The 16,895-nt window shown below is 39.9% G+C and overlaps 5 protein-coding genes across 7 annotated transcripts; 2 read left to right on the top strand and 3 right to left on the bottom strand.

The window, feature by feature from the left end:
• Positions 1-322: 322 nt before the first annotated feature.
• On the bottom strand, positions 323-10,167 carry LOC108101112 (anoctamin-1). 3 transcript variants are annotated; one of them, XM_017205328.1, is made up of 15 exons: positions 9,585-10,167; positions 6,045-6,432; positions 5,924-5,992; positions 5,705-5,776; positions 5,315-5,475; positions 5,077-5,245; positions 4,896-5,016; positions 4,722-4,833; positions 4,102-4,660; positions 3,833-4,036; positions 3,315-3,776; positions 3,077-3,255; positions 2,906-3,011; positions 1,173-1,311; positions 323-1,110 (listed from the first exon to the last, which is right to left on the bottom strand). In XM_017205328.1, exons 1-15 carry the CDS (start codon positions 9,899-9,901, stop codon positions 887-889), a joined length of 3,282 nt encoding a protein of 1,093 aa, XP_017060817.1. In that variant the 5' UTR covers positions 9,902-10,167; the 3' UTR covers positions 323-886. The 3 variants fall into 3 exon arrangements, with proteins under 3 accessions (XP_017060817.1, XP_017060820.1, XP_017060819.1); XM_017205331.1 differs by lacking the exon at positions 9,585-10,167 and adding an exon at positions 8,328-8,413; XM_017205330.1 differs by lacking the exon at positions 5,705-5,776.
• LOC108101113 lies at positions 1,637-2,867 on the top strand. The gene is made up of 4 exons (XM_017205332.2): positions 1,637-2,196; positions 2,247-2,368; positions 2,433-2,589; positions 2,648-2,867. The coding sequence occupies exons 1-4, from the start codon at positions 2,004-2,006 to the stop codon at positions 2,758-2,760; spliced, it is 585 nt and encodes a 194-aa protein (XP_017060821.1). The 5' UTR covers positions 1,637-2,003; the 3' UTR covers positions 2,761-2,867.
• Positions 10,168-10,741: 574 nt separating the features above from the next.
• On the bottom strand, positions 10,742-11,707 carry LOC108101018 (V-type proton ATPase subunit G). The gene is made up of 3 exons (XM_017205183.2): positions 11,526-11,707; positions 11,247-11,347; positions 10,742-11,173 (listed from the first exon to the last, which is right to left on the bottom strand). Exons 1-3 carry the CDS (start codon positions 11,605-11,607, stop codon positions 11,003-11,005), a joined length of 354 nt encoding a protein of 117 aa, XP_017060672.1. The 5' UTR covers positions 11,608-11,707; the 3' UTR covers positions 10,742-11,002.
• Positions 11,708-12,559: 852 nt separating this feature from the next.
• LOC108101108 (nuclear pore complex protein Nup58) lies at positions 12,560-14,316 on the top strand. Its single transcript, XM_017205321.1, has 2 exons — positions 12,560-13,498; positions 13,555-14,316. Exons 1-2 carry the CDS (start codon positions 12,680-12,682, stop codon positions 14,269-14,271), a joined length of 1,536 nt encoding a protein of 511 aa, XP_017060810.1. The 5' UTR covers positions 12,560-12,679; the 3' UTR covers positions 14,272-14,316.
• Positions 14,317-14,330: 14 nt separating this feature from the next.
• LOC108101109 (developmentally-regulated GTP-binding protein 2) lies at positions 14,331-15,953 on the bottom strand. The gene is made up of 4 exons (XM_017205322.1): positions 15,782-15,953; positions 15,474-15,674; positions 14,750-15,414; positions 14,331-14,543 (listed from the first exon to the last, which is right to left on the bottom strand). The coding sequence occupies exons 1-4, from the start codon at positions 15,843-15,845 to the stop codon at positions 14,382-14,384; spliced, it is 1,092 nt and encodes a 363-aa protein (XP_017060811.1). The 5' UTR covers positions 15,846-15,953; the 3' UTR covers positions 14,331-14,381.
• Between the last annotated feature and the right edge of the window lie 942 nt (positions 15,954-16,895).

The following is a 16,895-nucleotide window of genomic DNA, read 5'->3' as shown; positions in this document are numbered from 1 at the left end:
AAATACTTTGAATCGATTTTGCCGAAGACGCTATTTTGAAAGTCGGTGAACATCAGAACTCGAAATCTACTGAATCGATCCTTTTCAAATTTTTAACACAAATTCTCAACATAAATACGCAGGTAATCAGAGCTTTTTTTAATTTTCAATTTTTTTCTATTTTTAAAAACACCCTAAAAAACATTTTTTTTTTAATTTTTAATAGTCAACGTGCAATTAATAAGCCAACCCCAAATAAATAGGTAAATCTGCAATTTATAAGCAAATCTCACAATTAAAATGATTTATAAAATATTGCACTGTTAAATAAAAAAAACAAATATTACGACTACACTAAACATCATAAATTATATATTTTGAATATATTTCTTGTACACCAATATTGAACTATTTATTTATTATTTAAAGTCAACATTAAATAGAGATTTCAGTATATCAACATGAATACAAAATTCAATAAATACATTTATACATGTTATTCTATCTTAAATAAATATATTGATTTGAGTCATGTGAGAGCCTGAGTTTTTTTTAAATGAGTGAGTTTTTTTAAATGAGTGAGAGTTGTCTGTATGGAGATTACTTTTTACAGCTTAAGATATTAAAGAGTTCTTCACAATATGCTAGTTGTGCTCATTTCTATATTGGCACTCACTTGGTTCGATAATACACATATTCATTTTCATTATTTATGTGTTATAGAAAATCGTAAACTAGATAACAATTATGTTGTTTTAATAAAACAAACGAAGCATGAGTAAAGCTTGTAACCAAATTGCAAACCAATTGCAAAAATAATTAAATTTAAAAACGCATAACTAACCCCTAATTAAGTGTCTGAAAGGAACATGTGTAAAACAATGAATCACTTTAACGAACTTTTAACTTAAACACTGAGATTTTTGTGCACTTCGTCTAAACAATCTGCACCAGAGATTCCAGTGGTCTGGTTTTCGCCATGTATAATAGCATCCATTTCTATCTGGGTAAGGTTTTCAGTTAACAGCTTTTCAATGTTGATAAACTTGGCATTTGGTTCTTGAATGGAGGCAGCATCCATGTCTTGGTCAACTGGCGTCTGAAGAACTGAACTGCATCGCTTGGCTCGCTCTGAAAAATGTACAATATCGATTACAAAAAGAATATTAAATATATGTAAATTAAAAACATACCGAAGCGAGCCCGGTGGGCCTCCTGATCAATGATGATTTCGTTAGTCACATAGATTTCGCGTCGGATTTGGTCCCGCAGCTCCACGCTCATGTCAGGAATGCACCAACGCACAAGAATCATCACCAGTGCCACAAAGTTCTGCAATCAAAAGGCAACCAGTCAATGTTGAGGTTGTGCTTCCCACTAATTTATGTACAGTATTGCATCACTTCATGCCCCTGATTTACAATATTTTTCTGAGACGCTGCTAGTTTGGGGTCAACAGAAGCCTACGGAATGCCAACTTTCCACCCAAGTTGCGGTAATTGCAACTGGCTAAATGCAGCTTAGACAGGTGTTAGCCTCAACCCCAATATTTGGGGTATTGGGAACAAATTCGTTAAGTTCGATTTGAAAAAGAAACCCTTTAGAAAGAAACCGGCCCAGCAACACACCACAGAACAAACATGCAACACATGCAACATACTTGGCTAAATGGACTTTGGATATTGCAGCATGGGAAAAACAGAAAGCCGAGAAAACGAAAGATAGATGAATAGAACAAAACGACAACTAAATGGATAATTGGCCCTAGTTCTACTTCGAGTCAAAAACTTTAGTTAGTTGCTTTGAACACCTCGTGGCAAACAGACGTTTCTAATCAAATTTGAATATAAAAAAAAAACCAACTAGTTACAAAAATTTTTAAGGATATTTAAAAACCTTAAAAAGGATACAACCTTACTTAATACTGCTAATTAATAAAAAGTCAAGACATCAATAGCGGAATAATTAAATTGAATAAATCGGAATAACACTTAATTACTCAACTTTTTATAATCTTGTTCAAAATGAAGTATTTTGAATTTTTGAGCCTCTCATCAGTAGGCCTCAGCATAGCTTGTGTAGACCTTCTTATAGCCCTTAGCATTTTGGGCCCATCGAGTTATTACCTCTACTTTGATTTTATGGATTTAGAAAGTTGGGAGCAGGATACCCAAGAAGAAACATTTACTCCCATTGTAACCTACTTTTCCACAACAGGTAAAAACAAAAAATATATTCTTTTTCTTTTCTAAATAATTTTTTCACAGTGAACTATCTGTGGGTCCGAGAGTTTTCGCATGTCTTTTACATGACAGCAACATTTATTATTTGGGTTAAGGCATTAATTAATCTATTGGTGGCCTGTCTTCTGGTCGATGGCATTAAACAGGTGAATATTTTCGAACTCTCTTATTAGAATGTGTTTCTTCTAATTATTTTTTGAACACTCTAAGAAACGACTAGTATGTATTGCTCCCTGGTTAATCAATTCCGGTTTGTCAATGGCCATTGAAACGGGAATTTTTATAAGTCTGGAACTCAGAATTGATGAGTTTGATGCCGCAGTAGACCGTCGGATAGCTAGAAGCCTGATCTTTGGCACATTTATAGGTGAGTTACTTTATGGAAAATTAAATATATGTGAGCTCTAATTTAAAACACATTTCAGTTCTCAATGCGTTATTTTCTTATGGCATATATGCTCTATATCGCAAGATAAAGTCTGCGCCAAGCGATAACATCGAAATCATTCCCCAAAGCCCTCACACATTTAACGCCTAAAACTATTTGGAATCCTCTGGCAGATGTTTAAAGATTAATCTTAAAGTCATTATCCCTTTATGTTTTGGAATAGGTAAATAAAAGTACATAACTGACTATCCAAACAATTAGAAGTGGAACCTGTTTTTAAATTTCTTTTACTCACTTCAAAAATAACAACGAAACCCAATCGGCAGGCCAAAATTATGTAAAACATGTTGCTCAAAGTGTACTTATCCGGTGATGAAGGTGGTAATCGGAAGTCTGTATATCTAAAAACGTGAAGCAATTTATTAATATTAAAGCAAATCAAAAAAATGTTATATATTTGACTCACTTGCAAGTGGTTATATTTGAGAGATCTCCAGCTAAACTGTTCAAAGTGCGCGAATCGGAGACTCTAAACTCTGATAAAGTAAAATCGAGATAGCCATCTAGAGTACCATTCTTCTTGTTTACATGATAGCGATAGACCAAGCGCGGAATCATATCTGATGTAAACGCAATGATGAAGCCCTAAAAGAAAGGTATTGTAGTTTATCATTAAATCATCAGATATAGGAGTTTTCACTTACATTTGTGATAACACTGAGCTTGCCAATGCAGTCCAGAATTCTGTACCAAACGCCTATATCTCGAACTCGTTGCGACACAGGTCGCTTATGGTGGGTCAAAAGTTTCTTGGCGTCAAGACGCATTTCCAGGATATTATTGAGGAGGGCAAAGAACGGGGCCAGTGGAAAAGCGGCCACGAAGATGGTAACAAAACCGTACTGCAAAACCATTTCCAAGTACTCGGGAAACAAGCCTCGAGCACCCCAATCCAGTAGTTTGAAATCCCGCATCCAGCGTTCGTCTTTCGTCTTGTCTGGATTTGGCGTGTTGTTAAACAGACGCGATAGGCCAACCTGAATGGCCAACACCTTGCGCCAAAACATGGGTAGATACACCTCGAGAATGGTGTTGAAAGCCTGCTTGCCCACCATTATAATGGCCAACTGGATGCACAGCTCTGTTAAACATCCCCCTGAAGAGCACTAAACATTTAAAAGGTTTAATGAACTATTTTTATTAATTACATTTTATTACTTACCTCTTCTTGGCGATAGTCAAATAGTTTGTTATACTCCCCTGGATGACCCACAAATTTTCCCTTAAAGAACGCTATGTAGAAAATGGAGGCATAGTAGTTAACAAACTGGAGTAGGTAAATTTTGAGGGTCAGAGAGTCGTCAAATTGTGTTTGAGTGCGCCACATCTCTAATTCAGTAAGGTACTCTGCCAAATGATTGTACATCTAAGAATGTAATTCAAGTTCGTTAAAACTATTTAAGAAATCAACTTAGCTCGTCAATTACTCACATAATTAAGTATATAGAGCAGGCACAAGTTCACAAAGGCTGCCGATGCAGTGGCCAGGACAATGGCACTTGAAGTAGTCATGGGATTGGCACCCAATTTAAGAGCACCCAGCATAGACATTCGGTATACCACGACTGCCAGTAGAGCCACAAATGCCAAGGCAATTAGCAGTAGCACCACTGAGAAACTGAAAACAGTTGCCGGCAACTTCATTCGCCAAAAGGGAACCGTTGGCTCTTTTATGTTGGTCACATAATCGACTCTCGTTGGCGGTATGTGCTCCAAACGGGCCAAGTATTGTGGTCTCGGATGCTCCTCGTGCACATCGAATCCCGTCAGATCCCAGCGGTGAGTAATCTCAGCGGAGTAGCGCTTCCACAGCTCCAGGAAAAGGGTGGCCCAAAAGGACATAAAAACGGCAAAGAACACAGTGCTGGGATTGTCAATGAGGTAAGTGACTTTGGCGTAGTTGCAGGTCTCTTTCAGGTCCCAAAAGTTGCACCAATCACAAAGTGGACACATCGTTATATTCGATTTAGCACCCTCACAAATATCTTTACTGAAAAAAATAACATTTAATTAGATAGCAGAAAATTTAATAAAAATTAAGGTGTACTCACACAGGCACGTAGTTCTTAAGGGAGAACCATGAGTATAGGAAACATATAACACCGACTATTGAGGCTAGCAGCAGCATGTAGGTATAGTAGCCCAGCCAGGCAAAGTACAAACCTATCAAAGATAATAAGGAGCATTAAACTTTTTCTTATTAATATCAAATTAGTGAGGCTTACCAATTTTAACACCAAAATATTCCTTGATGTCGTCCAAGGGCTGATATCGATACCATTTCGGGACCGATGCCCAATGCTTGTAAAGCAGGGCTCTCATAGTGCCCGTCTCTGTTATTTCACCCTGCGAAGAGGATAAAGGTTTGGTTTTAAAAATAAACTCTAAGGTTTATTTGTTACCCACATCATGTAATGGGTAGGCAGCTGAGTAGACTCCTTCGGCAATCAGTCGCTCGATGCCAAAGGCCATGTCATGTTGATTTTTGGCAGGAAATCTCTGACGATCCAGGATAAACTCTACGATGCGGGAACGGACGGCGGTGGTGAAGAAACAATCCTGTCGGATATCAAAGCTATAAAACAAGAAAGTAATCAATTTATATTAATATACAAATTAAAATTAGATATCAACTTTCACTCACAGATATTCCTTATCTCGACTGTAAATGGCTGTAAATCGATGCGCCCTTTTGGGAAAAACGTTTTCGTCAACGTAGATATTGCGCAGGAAGAATTGGAAAACGGTTTTGAGACTAGAAAACACGCTTTTTGTTGAGCGATTAACCACGGACATGCCAGGAATCTGAAAGAGTCAATTTGTCCCATGAAAACAGTGTCCACATAAAAGTTAGTTATTAAATTAAAGCTGGTTTGCTCTACGTTAAGTTTTTGTTTAAAATCTATAACTATTAGGCTTGGGATTATGTTTTTTTTAAAAACTCACAGCTGAAGCTGAACAAAAATAAATAATTTAATATTATGTTAAGGGGATTAATAGTAAAATATTTAACTGGATCAACGCTTTGGCCAACCTTATCGGACAGGTATTGGGCCGCATTTCGAAGTCGGTTCGATCTTTCAGATATGCGCAAATTGCATAACGACTAAAATCAAGAAATAAAATAAAATAAATTAAAACAGAAGAACAAAATCTTCAATTTTTGGGAACTGAATAATACAACATTTTTGACAGCGGCCTAAAAGTGTGCTTCAATTTTGTTTTCACTTTGATTAAAACTAGGCAACCTTACCTCCTTCATTGGCATGCGCAGCTTTAGGATCTCCGCATACCGCCGCAGGACTTCCAAAGGAGCATGGATCTGTAATAATTCAATTTTAGTTATTTCGAACATGTAAAATGAAACAACCCACCTTAACGAACCATATTTGGTCCTTCTGACTGGCCTCAACCTCCAGTCCCTGACTTACAAGATTGGCCTCGAAAACCCGCCTCTTCTCCGTATTCTCCAACTCCGTGGGCTCGTGGGCATTGATCCTGTAGGCGAGGACGAAGTCAATGGACCGGATGCAGTCTTCGAAGAACAGCGAGCTGTTGACCTCGCCCCGCTGGTAGAACTCCCTTGGACAACTGCACTCGCGATCATCGTAGACGCCGCCTCCGTTGCCCTTCACTAAATCCGGATCAGTCATTGGCAGAAGGGGCGTGGCTGGATTCGTTGGGTTGGTCCTGTCCCCAGAGGGCTTTTTGCCATTGGCCCTTGGCTCGGCAGCGTCTGGCAGTTGGAGCGTTTGGCCGTCACTAGGGAATAAACCATGGAAAACAAGGTTAGTATTTTAATATACTCAAATATATAGGTACATAAAGCTAAAGCCAAAATATATTACACATGTACTTTACAAATTTAAGCATTGTTACCTAACCACCCGGATTATACCCTAGCTTCAAACAAATATTTTAATAAAATCACTAAAATGTGTAAAAATTGTTTGAATATATAAAACATTATTATTATCATGTCATACAAAATCTTTGGATTGAACTTAAAACAATGCTTTATTCATGTACAATTATTATAAATATGCTTTGAAGAATGTTAGTATGGAACTAAGAAATGCCAATATTATAAATATGATTTACAGAAAACATCACTGATAATTATTATTATTATTATTAATTAAGAAATTATTTTATTTTTTAGCAAGAAGATATTAAGTATATTGAATCTACGCCCTTTAAAAAATCGAAACGCACGGTTAACTTGAAAATGCTTTCGGTCGGAAAAGTTAATGTGAAACAGTTTGAACCCAATCAACATGAGCCAAACACGTTTAATTTCCCGGGTGGCGACTCCTGTCGTGCGGAAAGCTAATGCTACGCACATCCCATAAAACCCTGTGAAACATATTTAGGTCACCTCGAGGGAGAGCTGGACTTCAACGAGCTGCCCCATTTAATAAGACATTTTAGAAGGAGGAAGTTCACAAGATGACCTCAGTTAACGTTTGGTCTGTTTATCCCAGCAATTAAGTGTTTACGCAGTATGTTTATTGAAAAGAAAGAAAACTCAACATATGTTCGAGCTATCTCAAGTTTTATTTACTTAGAGCTCGAGGCAGTGGCTCGCGCTAACTTGAAAATGAGCTATAAACTTTTACAAACATTTTAGTTTTACACTACATACAAACATTTGCTATTTGTATGCTAAAAATCGGTTTCATGTGATTTAATTTCTGGGTAATTTGCTAAATGAAATATATGTAATGATTCATTGCTGTATTCGATAAAGAAAATTATAGACGCAAAAATTCAAGGTAATGAGTAATCTCTATGAATCAAATTGCAAATTAGAAAAACAAAGTACCTATATATTAGAAAAAATGCAACAAATTAAAACTTAAAACGTAACAAGGCTTTAGGAAGCAGGTTTATATTAAGTTTCTTATCAGAAGCACTAAAATTGTAGATTAACCTTTTACATGAACCTTCCGAGCCAAAATGAAAGAGTAAATTGTAGAAATATTACATTATGTATACGTAATATATTTATTTATAATAAGGTTTGTTTTGACTAAGCCTCCCCTAATGATAAATCTTATTCCTCGTTTATTTTGAGTATGGCTACGTTCTCTTTTGTGTTATTGTTTGTCTGTCTGAGCTTTTTAGTTCATCAGGCATTTATACACTTTTTTGGCCTTCGGACAACTCATAACTAACTTTAACTTCTTTGATTTTTCATTGAAAAATATAATTAAAATTTACATACAAACGGTTTGAAGCGATTATTTTGTGTAGGCTCACACGCTGAAATTTTTGGCGTTTGATTTAATCAAGGCCAAGAGAGTGAGAGAGACGTTAATTTATTAACATGTGTGGCGTTTGGTTTTTAGATATTTTTGCAGCGGAGAAATGTTGCAGAAAATTGCTTATATAATTTAGATGTTCGTGCTAAAATGCCACCGATCATATAGGATTATTCATCCGCCCAGATCGTAATACTTAAGGTACACAAAAAACGATGCGCGACACACACATAAAGAAAATATTGTCTTTTGGTTTTCTCCCGAAACGATGATTAATGCTACAATACACACGGAACTATGGCAAAAAAAAACCCGTTTCCTTGAAAGGTGATCGGATTGTCTTTAGTTACAGAGCTTGGTTAGTGACCCACCAGCTGATTTCAATTAAATTACCGCAGAAAATTCTTGTTCAAAATTTTCACTTCTTGTCCGAGCGAATATTTAATAAACACTAAATTAAAGTCCACGAACGTTGGCAATGGCAACCAACAAATAAGTTTGGAGAGCCAAAGAGAGGCGACCAACGCGCAGCAACGATGAGGTGAGAAGTGAGCGAGAAACCAGCTGAAATGTTTGCCGGTGGGGGATTACCGACCCCTACCCCCCTTGGATTACCTACCATACAGCCCCTTTAGTCAGCTGTTTCTGTGGGGGAGAGGATTACTCTCTTGAGAGCGGTTGGAGCACATGTTTACTAAAGCCCCAGACACCGACTGATCATTCACAAGTCAAGTGCATTGTACCAACACATAGGCAGTTTTAAATGTAAATAAAAGACGATAATTGAAAGAGAGCAAAGTACTTGTTTCCTATTTCCCAGTGGAAAAGAATTGCATTATTCATGATAAGAAATTGAGTCTATAATAAATACAATATATAAAACCAAACAGCTTAATATGGGTAATATAGATCAGTTGGAAAAACAATTTCCAATATTTATGATAACAAACTCTGTCGAGAAATATAAGAATAATATATGTATGTAGGTATATAAAACACATGAAAACGAATTAGCTCAAATGGTAATTACCTACTTGCTTTCAATTATTCATAGAAGTTGATAAATATCAAAAGGGGGGAATAACGTGGCCATTAGTCACTAAGGTTATTAAGCAGCTCAGTAAAATCTAAGACCAAGGAGAACAATCAATATTTGGAGACTATACACAGAATCGCACCTTATGTGTATGAGCAAATGTACTTTTTTCGTAGTGTTAATATTTGCCATAAACAAAGAGATAAGAACGACAGGGTCCACCGTAATAAAGCACTTACTATATAAACACTAAGTGCTTTCTGAGTTTGATTTATACTAAAACTATGTACATTTTTTTAACTGAGAAAAATATTTATTTTGTGAATTACGGTAATCGTTCAGATTTCATTTAATAGTTCGATGAATCAAAATAAAAGCTTCAATTTTTCCATTTAAGAAATAATAGTGTTAAGTACACAAATATACTCGTATGTTAGTCAGTCGTTTGTAATTTTTTAAACACCCTGTAAATCGAGCAAAACCGAACTCAATTACAGAAAAATGACAACAAAAAGCAGACAAGTGCAATTATCTTTAATGACCACTTCCTCGGCTCTAAAAGGTCTGAATGGGGTTTCCCGCTCTTTCAAGCTTTTTGTGGGTTTTAGGCTTACCTTTCTGTTAATCTGCCTCTCTTTTCGGCGATGCTGAGTGATTCACGCGATGCTGTCAACTTCTCCTGATCAACGAATCTCTGGGATCCCCTTCCTCCCCAAAAACTCTCTTTTCCCGTTAGTCGCTCATGCAACTTATGACGTTTCATCAGTTCCAAGTCGAAAGGTGCGAGGGGGGTGGTGAAGGGTGGTTCCAGGGGGGCAGGTGGTAAACTGGTACTTCTCTCCAACAGCTGGAAGCTCTCGTCCTTGGAAAAGGGGGGTGGAGAAGAGGATTCCTCCAGAGCAGCCACTTTGGCATTGCCTAAATTTAGCATCTTGCTAGCGAACCACTTTTAAAATTAGCCAAAATGCTACTCGTTCTCCTCTCTTCTTCTTCGTTTCGGTGCTTTCTCGAGGCATCTGCGTCTGTGTGCGTTAGTTGCCAAAATTCAGTTACGAGGTCAATCATTAACTTTCATTTCCATCGTAAGCTACTATCTAGTATCACATTAAGCTATTGAACTTAGCACTATTGTAGTATTTTGTAACTATCAATCAATTTCCGTTGATTTTACGGCGGAGAACCGCCAGCGAAAACCGTTTAAGCCAATGTACTGTAATAAACTAAATATTTCAAGTGGTGGGGTACTATCAATTGGTTCTTGGCCGCTTATCGATATTTAAGCGGGCTATTCAAAAGTCTGATAAGGTGGGATACTTTGTAATGTTTCAGTTATTACATGTTTAACGAAATAATGCAAGTCTTGCAAAAATTAGATTTTTTTAAGAAAATATTTTTTTGTTTAAAATTTTTTTATTCGGTAAACAGTTTGAGCTAAAGAAATATTTCCCATAATCACCAAGTTTTTATTATTTGTCAGCCATTTTTTTTATAAATAAATGTATATGTATCTGTCATTAGCAGCAAACTAATTAAAATATGAGTTAGACTGATACCAAATGTTTGTAAGACTGCTGGACAAATTCGCTAAACCCAAATATGGTAATTCCGCCAAGGCATGTCTTACTGTGTTTTATACTATCGCTTTGTGTAGAGTGTTGAAAAACAGATAAAGCCCACCCACCGAAAAGTCTTATCACGAAGCAGCTGACTACACTGCAGATATAGGAAATCAATGCAGGGCAAAATCAGGAAGACAATTGAAACACATGACTTTTCAGATAAAACAACAACGTGTATTGGGCAAAACACAAAACAAGAATAATACAATCCCTTGCGAACGGGAGGCGAAACTAGGATTCTCGCTATTTTTACATGGAACAAACAACGAAATTTCACTTTAATGTATGGAATAATAATACAGCAGTGTTTTCAGTAAGATAACCACTATTATTACGGGTCTAAATTATGGATTAGAGTTGAACGTGGACATTGAATTTACAGCAAGCACACAGAGCTCCGTTTGGGCCACAGTTTACTTGTGGTTGTAGTTCTTGTGGACCTCGGGCGAGATGTTGTAGACGTACTGCAGGATCTCCTGGATGACGGGCTCCTTGCGGGTCTGGATGGCCCGGTCCATGTCGGCCAGCTTAACGCGGGTATCCGCATCGATCTTGGCCGCCACGCCCTCCCGGCTGCCCATGTGCTGGTTTTAGGGATTAAATGAAGTTAGTTTCATTTTTAGCCAAAATACAAGGCTATTATCCAATCCAACTCACCTTGGCCTCGAACTCCTTGAAGGCGCGCTCGCGCTCCTGACGGAATTTCTCAATCTCCTCAGTGGCCTCGTCCTTGGCCTGCTTCAATCTCCTTGCCTTGCCTGTGGGATTGGCATAAAAACAGACAAAATTTCAGTTGAGCTTAATATTTACTTTTTCCACCACATCATGTGACCAGCACACAACGGCGATTATGGTGTCAGAGGGGTGGTGAAAAAACCGCAGTTACTTTTTCACCCACTATTTCCAATTGGAATGGAATTGAAAATAAAAACTTACGTTTACGGGCTTCGGCGACCTTCTCGGCTGCCTTTTTCTCGGCAGCAAGCAACTGCTGGATTCCCTGCGTCTGGCTGGCCATAATTCACAAGATTCTACCTCCTCGCCGTGGTTTACAGTGCAAGTTGAAAAAAGCAAGTGCGATGGAAACTAAATCAACGACGAACTGCGAAAAATGTCATATGACGAAGTCACACACACGCAAACTCACCACCGAGCTATGTTGGTGTGGGTGCGCAGCGTGCTGGATAGCTGGATGCTGTGATACTTTTGGGAATGGCAAATTCCTAAATATATCGATAGGTGCTTATTAAGGCTTTTAAATAACTAAACACTTAAAATTATTGCTAGTTATTTATACTAAAAATAGTTTGGTTAATTCCAATATAGCAATATAATTTTTTACTTCGAAAGCTAAACCTTTTTTGAATTTTTGCTAGAAACAGGTCTAGAGCATTGTATTTCTTAGCTTTTTATCAGCCCTTCAGTCTTATCTTAAATTACCAATATTTCTTAACTTTATATCAGCCTTACAGTTTTATCTTTAAGCTCATAACAGTACTGACAAAAAGTTTAGTTTAATACATATATTTTATCTTTTTTACCACGGCCAGGTTTATATTTCCACAGATTTTTCTTAAAGCTAATAACAGAACAGAAAATAACTACATAGTTCCAAATATTAAAAGCTAACTAAAGTTTATTTTCAATCTTTGAAAACACAGATTGTAGTATGATTCAAAATACAATTTTTAAATTCAGATCATTTGAACACTAGACATTTTTATTATAGATTATTATTATAATATAACAGAGTAATCGTTGAAATTTTATTTTGCATATTGCAACAATTTTTAAAGACGTTGAATATGAAATTACTGTGGGAACCAAACATTGAAACCATGAAAATTGTTGATCTCTTACCTGTGGTGTTTATGCCTCAAGTAGTTTTCTTAATTATAATTGGAAAAAGAGAGTTCCCCTATTAACTGTTGGCGTGTACTTACCGATACTATCGATAGTGCCATCTTTTGTTTAACAGTTCTTCTTCGATTAGTCCGCACTTTAAAAAAACAGATTTCCCAATTTGTAGCAAATAAAAAGATTGCACTGTTCCAAATTTACGTGTGAATCAATAAGACACCCCTTCCAATATGTTTACGCCCAACGCGAACGCCCCCATCGGAGGTGCATCCGCTGCTCCTGGCGCCTTTGCTTTTGGCGCGCGACCGGCGGCGACGACGGCGCCTCCTTCTTTCGGAGCAGCAACTTCCACGACGACCTTTGGTGCTCCTCGGCCGGCCGGGTCCCTATTTGCCGCTCCCGCGGCCACTCCTGCGTTTGGAGCGCCTGCTGCAACTCCTGCGTTTGGAGCACCTGCTGCAACGCCTGCTTTTGGGGCACCAGCTGCTGCGCCCGCTTTTGGAGCAACTCCGGCTGCAACTCCAGCCTTCGGAACCGCTCCCGCCGCAACCTCAGCCTTCGGAGCTACTCCTGCGGCCACCCCAGCATTCGGGGCACCAGCTGCCTCTCAAGCGCCGGCGTTTGGAGCACCGGCACCCGCTGTGGGCACCGTAGCGCCCACCTTCTCCTTTGCCACGCCGGCCACAAGTGCTCCGACCACAGCTCCACCGGCCTTTGGATTCGGAAGCACAGCCACAACGGCAGCAGCTGCGATGCCAGCTTCCCTAGGATCAGGTATCGGATCGTTTGCCTTTGCCAAGCCACAGGCCACCACGGCTGCCAGCTTGAACTTCAACACAACCACGACGACGGCGACGGCACAGCCCTTCAACACGGGGCTTAAGCTGGGAGCCACAAACATAACTACAGCCATTGGAGGAGGCGGTATCTTTGGGAAGCCAGCGGCACAGACGGCTGCTCCGGCCACCTCCACTTTTGTGGGTCTGGGCGGGATCGATGTAAGTACAACGCAGCCTAAGTTGGGAGACAACAAACAGGACGGCGTCAAGGTGAGTTCCAGAAGTAAGTAGGGAGGATCAAGTGATCAGTAATATATTCCAAGCAGATCAAGGAAACCCAAGTGCCCGACGAGATAGTGAAGACAGTGGATGCTTTAAAGGCGTACATCAAGCAGCAGAAGACCATATCCTCGGACATTGGCAGGACTTCCACATCGAAGTTCACCAATGTGAGCCACGAGATCACCAACTTAAAGTGGGCACTGCAGAACATGGCGAATTCCGTGGAGGGCAACAACCAACAGATTCGGCTGATGCGTCAGGAGACCGCCAAGGCGATTCAATCTCTGGAGATGGCACAGCGCACGCAGGACACTCCTGCCGGCCTGCAATTCGAGAACAGTGCTCCCTTCCAGTACTTTCAGTGCCTGGTGGCCAAGTACGAGCAGGATTTGATTGCGTTTCGCCAGCAGATTGCTCTGACCGAACGCCACATGCATGCGTTGTCTAACCCGCAGAGTATCTCGCCGGAGGATCTGAAGCGCGGGTTCCGCCAGCTGAATGAGAGCTTCATCTCTCTGGCGGGGCGTCTGCACGAGTTGCATCAGCGCGTGGAGGAGCAGAAGGAACACTACCTGAACCTGCGCCGCTATCGCCTGCGGGACGCCACAAACGTTTTCGAGCGCATCGACAATCCTCCGCTGCCGTCGGTTGAACCCCAAAGGGTCAGTAGCGGGCCAACGCCCTTCTCCAACATCTCGGCGCTGATGAACAAATCCTATGCGGCGGCGGCTAATTCCGCCAGCAATGCGGCAGCCAAGTGAGATCAAATTTTTATCGAGTTTCAATAAATCGTTATGTACAAGAAACTCCAGTCTTTCGATTTTAGTTTTTAGTTTTAGCATAGAATATATATTTCATCTGCAAACAATCTTTACTTCTTCACCACCTGGATTACGTCCTCGTCGGCCATCACGTGGGCGATACCGACGCGCTGCGGCGAGTATTTCGTGGAGGTTCCCCACACCAAAGCGTATTTGAACTGGGCCGCCAGCGTGCGATGAATGGCATGGCATACGTGCTCCACACTTACGCCCTGGGAAAAAAAAGAGATTAGAAAGGACATTGAGGAAATCTTCAGAGAGAATAAACCTGCTATTCTAAGAATTTACAATTAGTTTTATCAGGATTATTGTTAACGATCGAAAAACACAAGATGACAAACTGATAAAAAAAAATCTTAAAAAAGTGAAGGGGACCTTGAAGATCAGACTTAAAAGACCACTAATAGCAGCAACTTGCCTTTCTCAGAATCAGACCGTCGTCGAAGTCCGGCGGAGCACCTGGCTTTTTTGTGTAGACCCTGATGAGCTGCAGCGCCTCCCAGAGGGCCTCCAGCATGTAGTCCAAATTGAGCTTCATGTTGCAGCTAACCACGATAGAGTTTGGCTGGCGCGCCAGGCGGTCCACCTCCTCAATGGAGATCTGATCGATTTTGTTATAAACATACAGACAAGGTAGATACACGCGGTTCGCGGTGACCACGTCGATGAACTCGTCCTCGGTGCAGTCCTCGCGGAAGAGCACCTCGGCGTTGAAGATCTTGAAGGAGTGCAGGATGGTCTGGACCATTTTCTCGTTGCAGCGTGTCAGGGAACAGGTGGCGTTGAAGCTCAGACCGCCGCCCTTCTTCTGCTTAAAGTAGATGTTGGGCTTGCGCTTGTTCAGCCGGATGCCCACTGACTCCAATTCCCGCTCGAGCAGCTCCCGATGCACATTTGGCTTGGTGGCGTCGAGCATCATGAGCACCAGGTCAGCGGTTCGGGCTACAGCGATGACCTGTCGACCACGCCCCTTGCCTTGGGCAGCGCCCTCGATGATTCCGGGCAGATCCAGCAGCTGTATGTTGGCGCCCTGATACTCGATGACGCCCGGAATGCAGGTCAAAGTGGTGAACTCGTAGTTTGCTGCCAGGATTGGGAGCAAAAATTAGTCGAGGAACCGCAGTTTGAATTGCAATACCTACCCGCCTCCGATTCCGTCTTGGTCAGGGTGGACAGCATAGTGGACTTGCCCACCGAGGGAAAGCCAATGAGGGCCACCCGCGCGTCGCCGCTTTTGAGCACATCGAAGCCCTCGCCCTTTTCGCCCTTTTTTGAGGGCTCCAGCAACTGGGAGCGGTACTTGGCCAACTTGGCCTTCAGCAGGCCCAAATGGTATTCGGTGGCTGTCGGAGAGGGTAAGAGAACACGCAGATTAAAGATTTGCACTAATTCCTAACCTAAATTCCGATAGCCAGCGCGGCGATTTCTTGGCCAAGCTAACTGAGCTTACCTTTGTTCTTCTGTGTCCGCGCAATTTCACGCTCGATTTCTGCAATCTTCTCTAGGATGCCCATGTTTCCGGATATCCTGATCCAAGACCGGGCATGCACAAAATTAGATAAAACAAAAGTACGCTTTTATTTGTTGACCAGTGGTTCGCCGCCCGGGTGATGCAGCCCTGATCAGCTGTTTTTTTCCTTTGAATGAACCAGTTCATTTTCGCCCAAATTAAACCACGGCACATTGAAAATATTTAACGCCATAAATGATAAATAGGAGTCCCAGTAGCTTTCATTCCGATTTTCGATTCTCTAACTCCTATGGTATGTCCTTAATGCAATGTGGCCTATAGGAATCCCCCCATAAAAAAATATCACCAAAATTTTAAATCGTAACCGAAGTTTAAATGTAAAGCCAATGTTGCAAAAGTGGACATGAAATGGTTAAAAACCGCAGTTTTTTTTAGTGTAGTTGGACGTTTTTTTTAATTTGTAATGCTTAAAAATATAAATAAAATTGTTATCCATTTTATTATTAACATAGTTGGAGCAGTATATTAAGTTTTATTGTTAGTTTTAAGGAAAGATAAAAAAAGAATTGAATTGAATATATGCAGCCAAATGTAAAGAAACGAACCTAAAACCAAAGTGTGCAAAAGCTTATCAGCAGGGCTAACAGAGTTATGTTCTTAAAAACGTAAAAATATGTATGGATTTATGGACGAAAAAACAGAGAAATATGGACGAAATATGGACGAAATATGGACGAAAAAGTTGACAAATATGGAATAAAATGGATAAATATGGATAAATAAAGGTAGTATAGACGAAAAAAGGGATAAATATAGGTATAAAAATTGATAAACGTAGACGATTATATCGATCATATTAACTTTTATGACAATGAACAATTAGAAATCGCTACAAACAAAAGTGCGCCGTTTGTCTCAAAGATCATTGCAGAACAATATGACATGTTGTGTCAGATTAGTAAAAACAAAACTACGGCGTTTGTCACTCAATATGTGTTTATATGATAAAAATGAATTTAAGAGACATACGAACTGAAAGCATGAAATATGGAATAAATACTGAATCTTGTTTTGTTTTGTTCCATTATTTATT

This window comes from Drosophila ficusphila, unplaced genomic scaffold (genome assembly GCF_018152265.1).
Source record: "Drosophila ficusphila isolate 14025-0441.05 unplaced genomic scaffold, ASM1815226v1 contig_791, whole genome shotgun sequence".
Classification (NCBI taxonomy): Eukaryota; Metazoa; Arthropoda; class Insecta; order Diptera; family Drosophilidae; genus Drosophila; species Drosophila ficusphila.
This window is presented reverse-complemented; position numbering and strand designations above follow the sequence as displayed.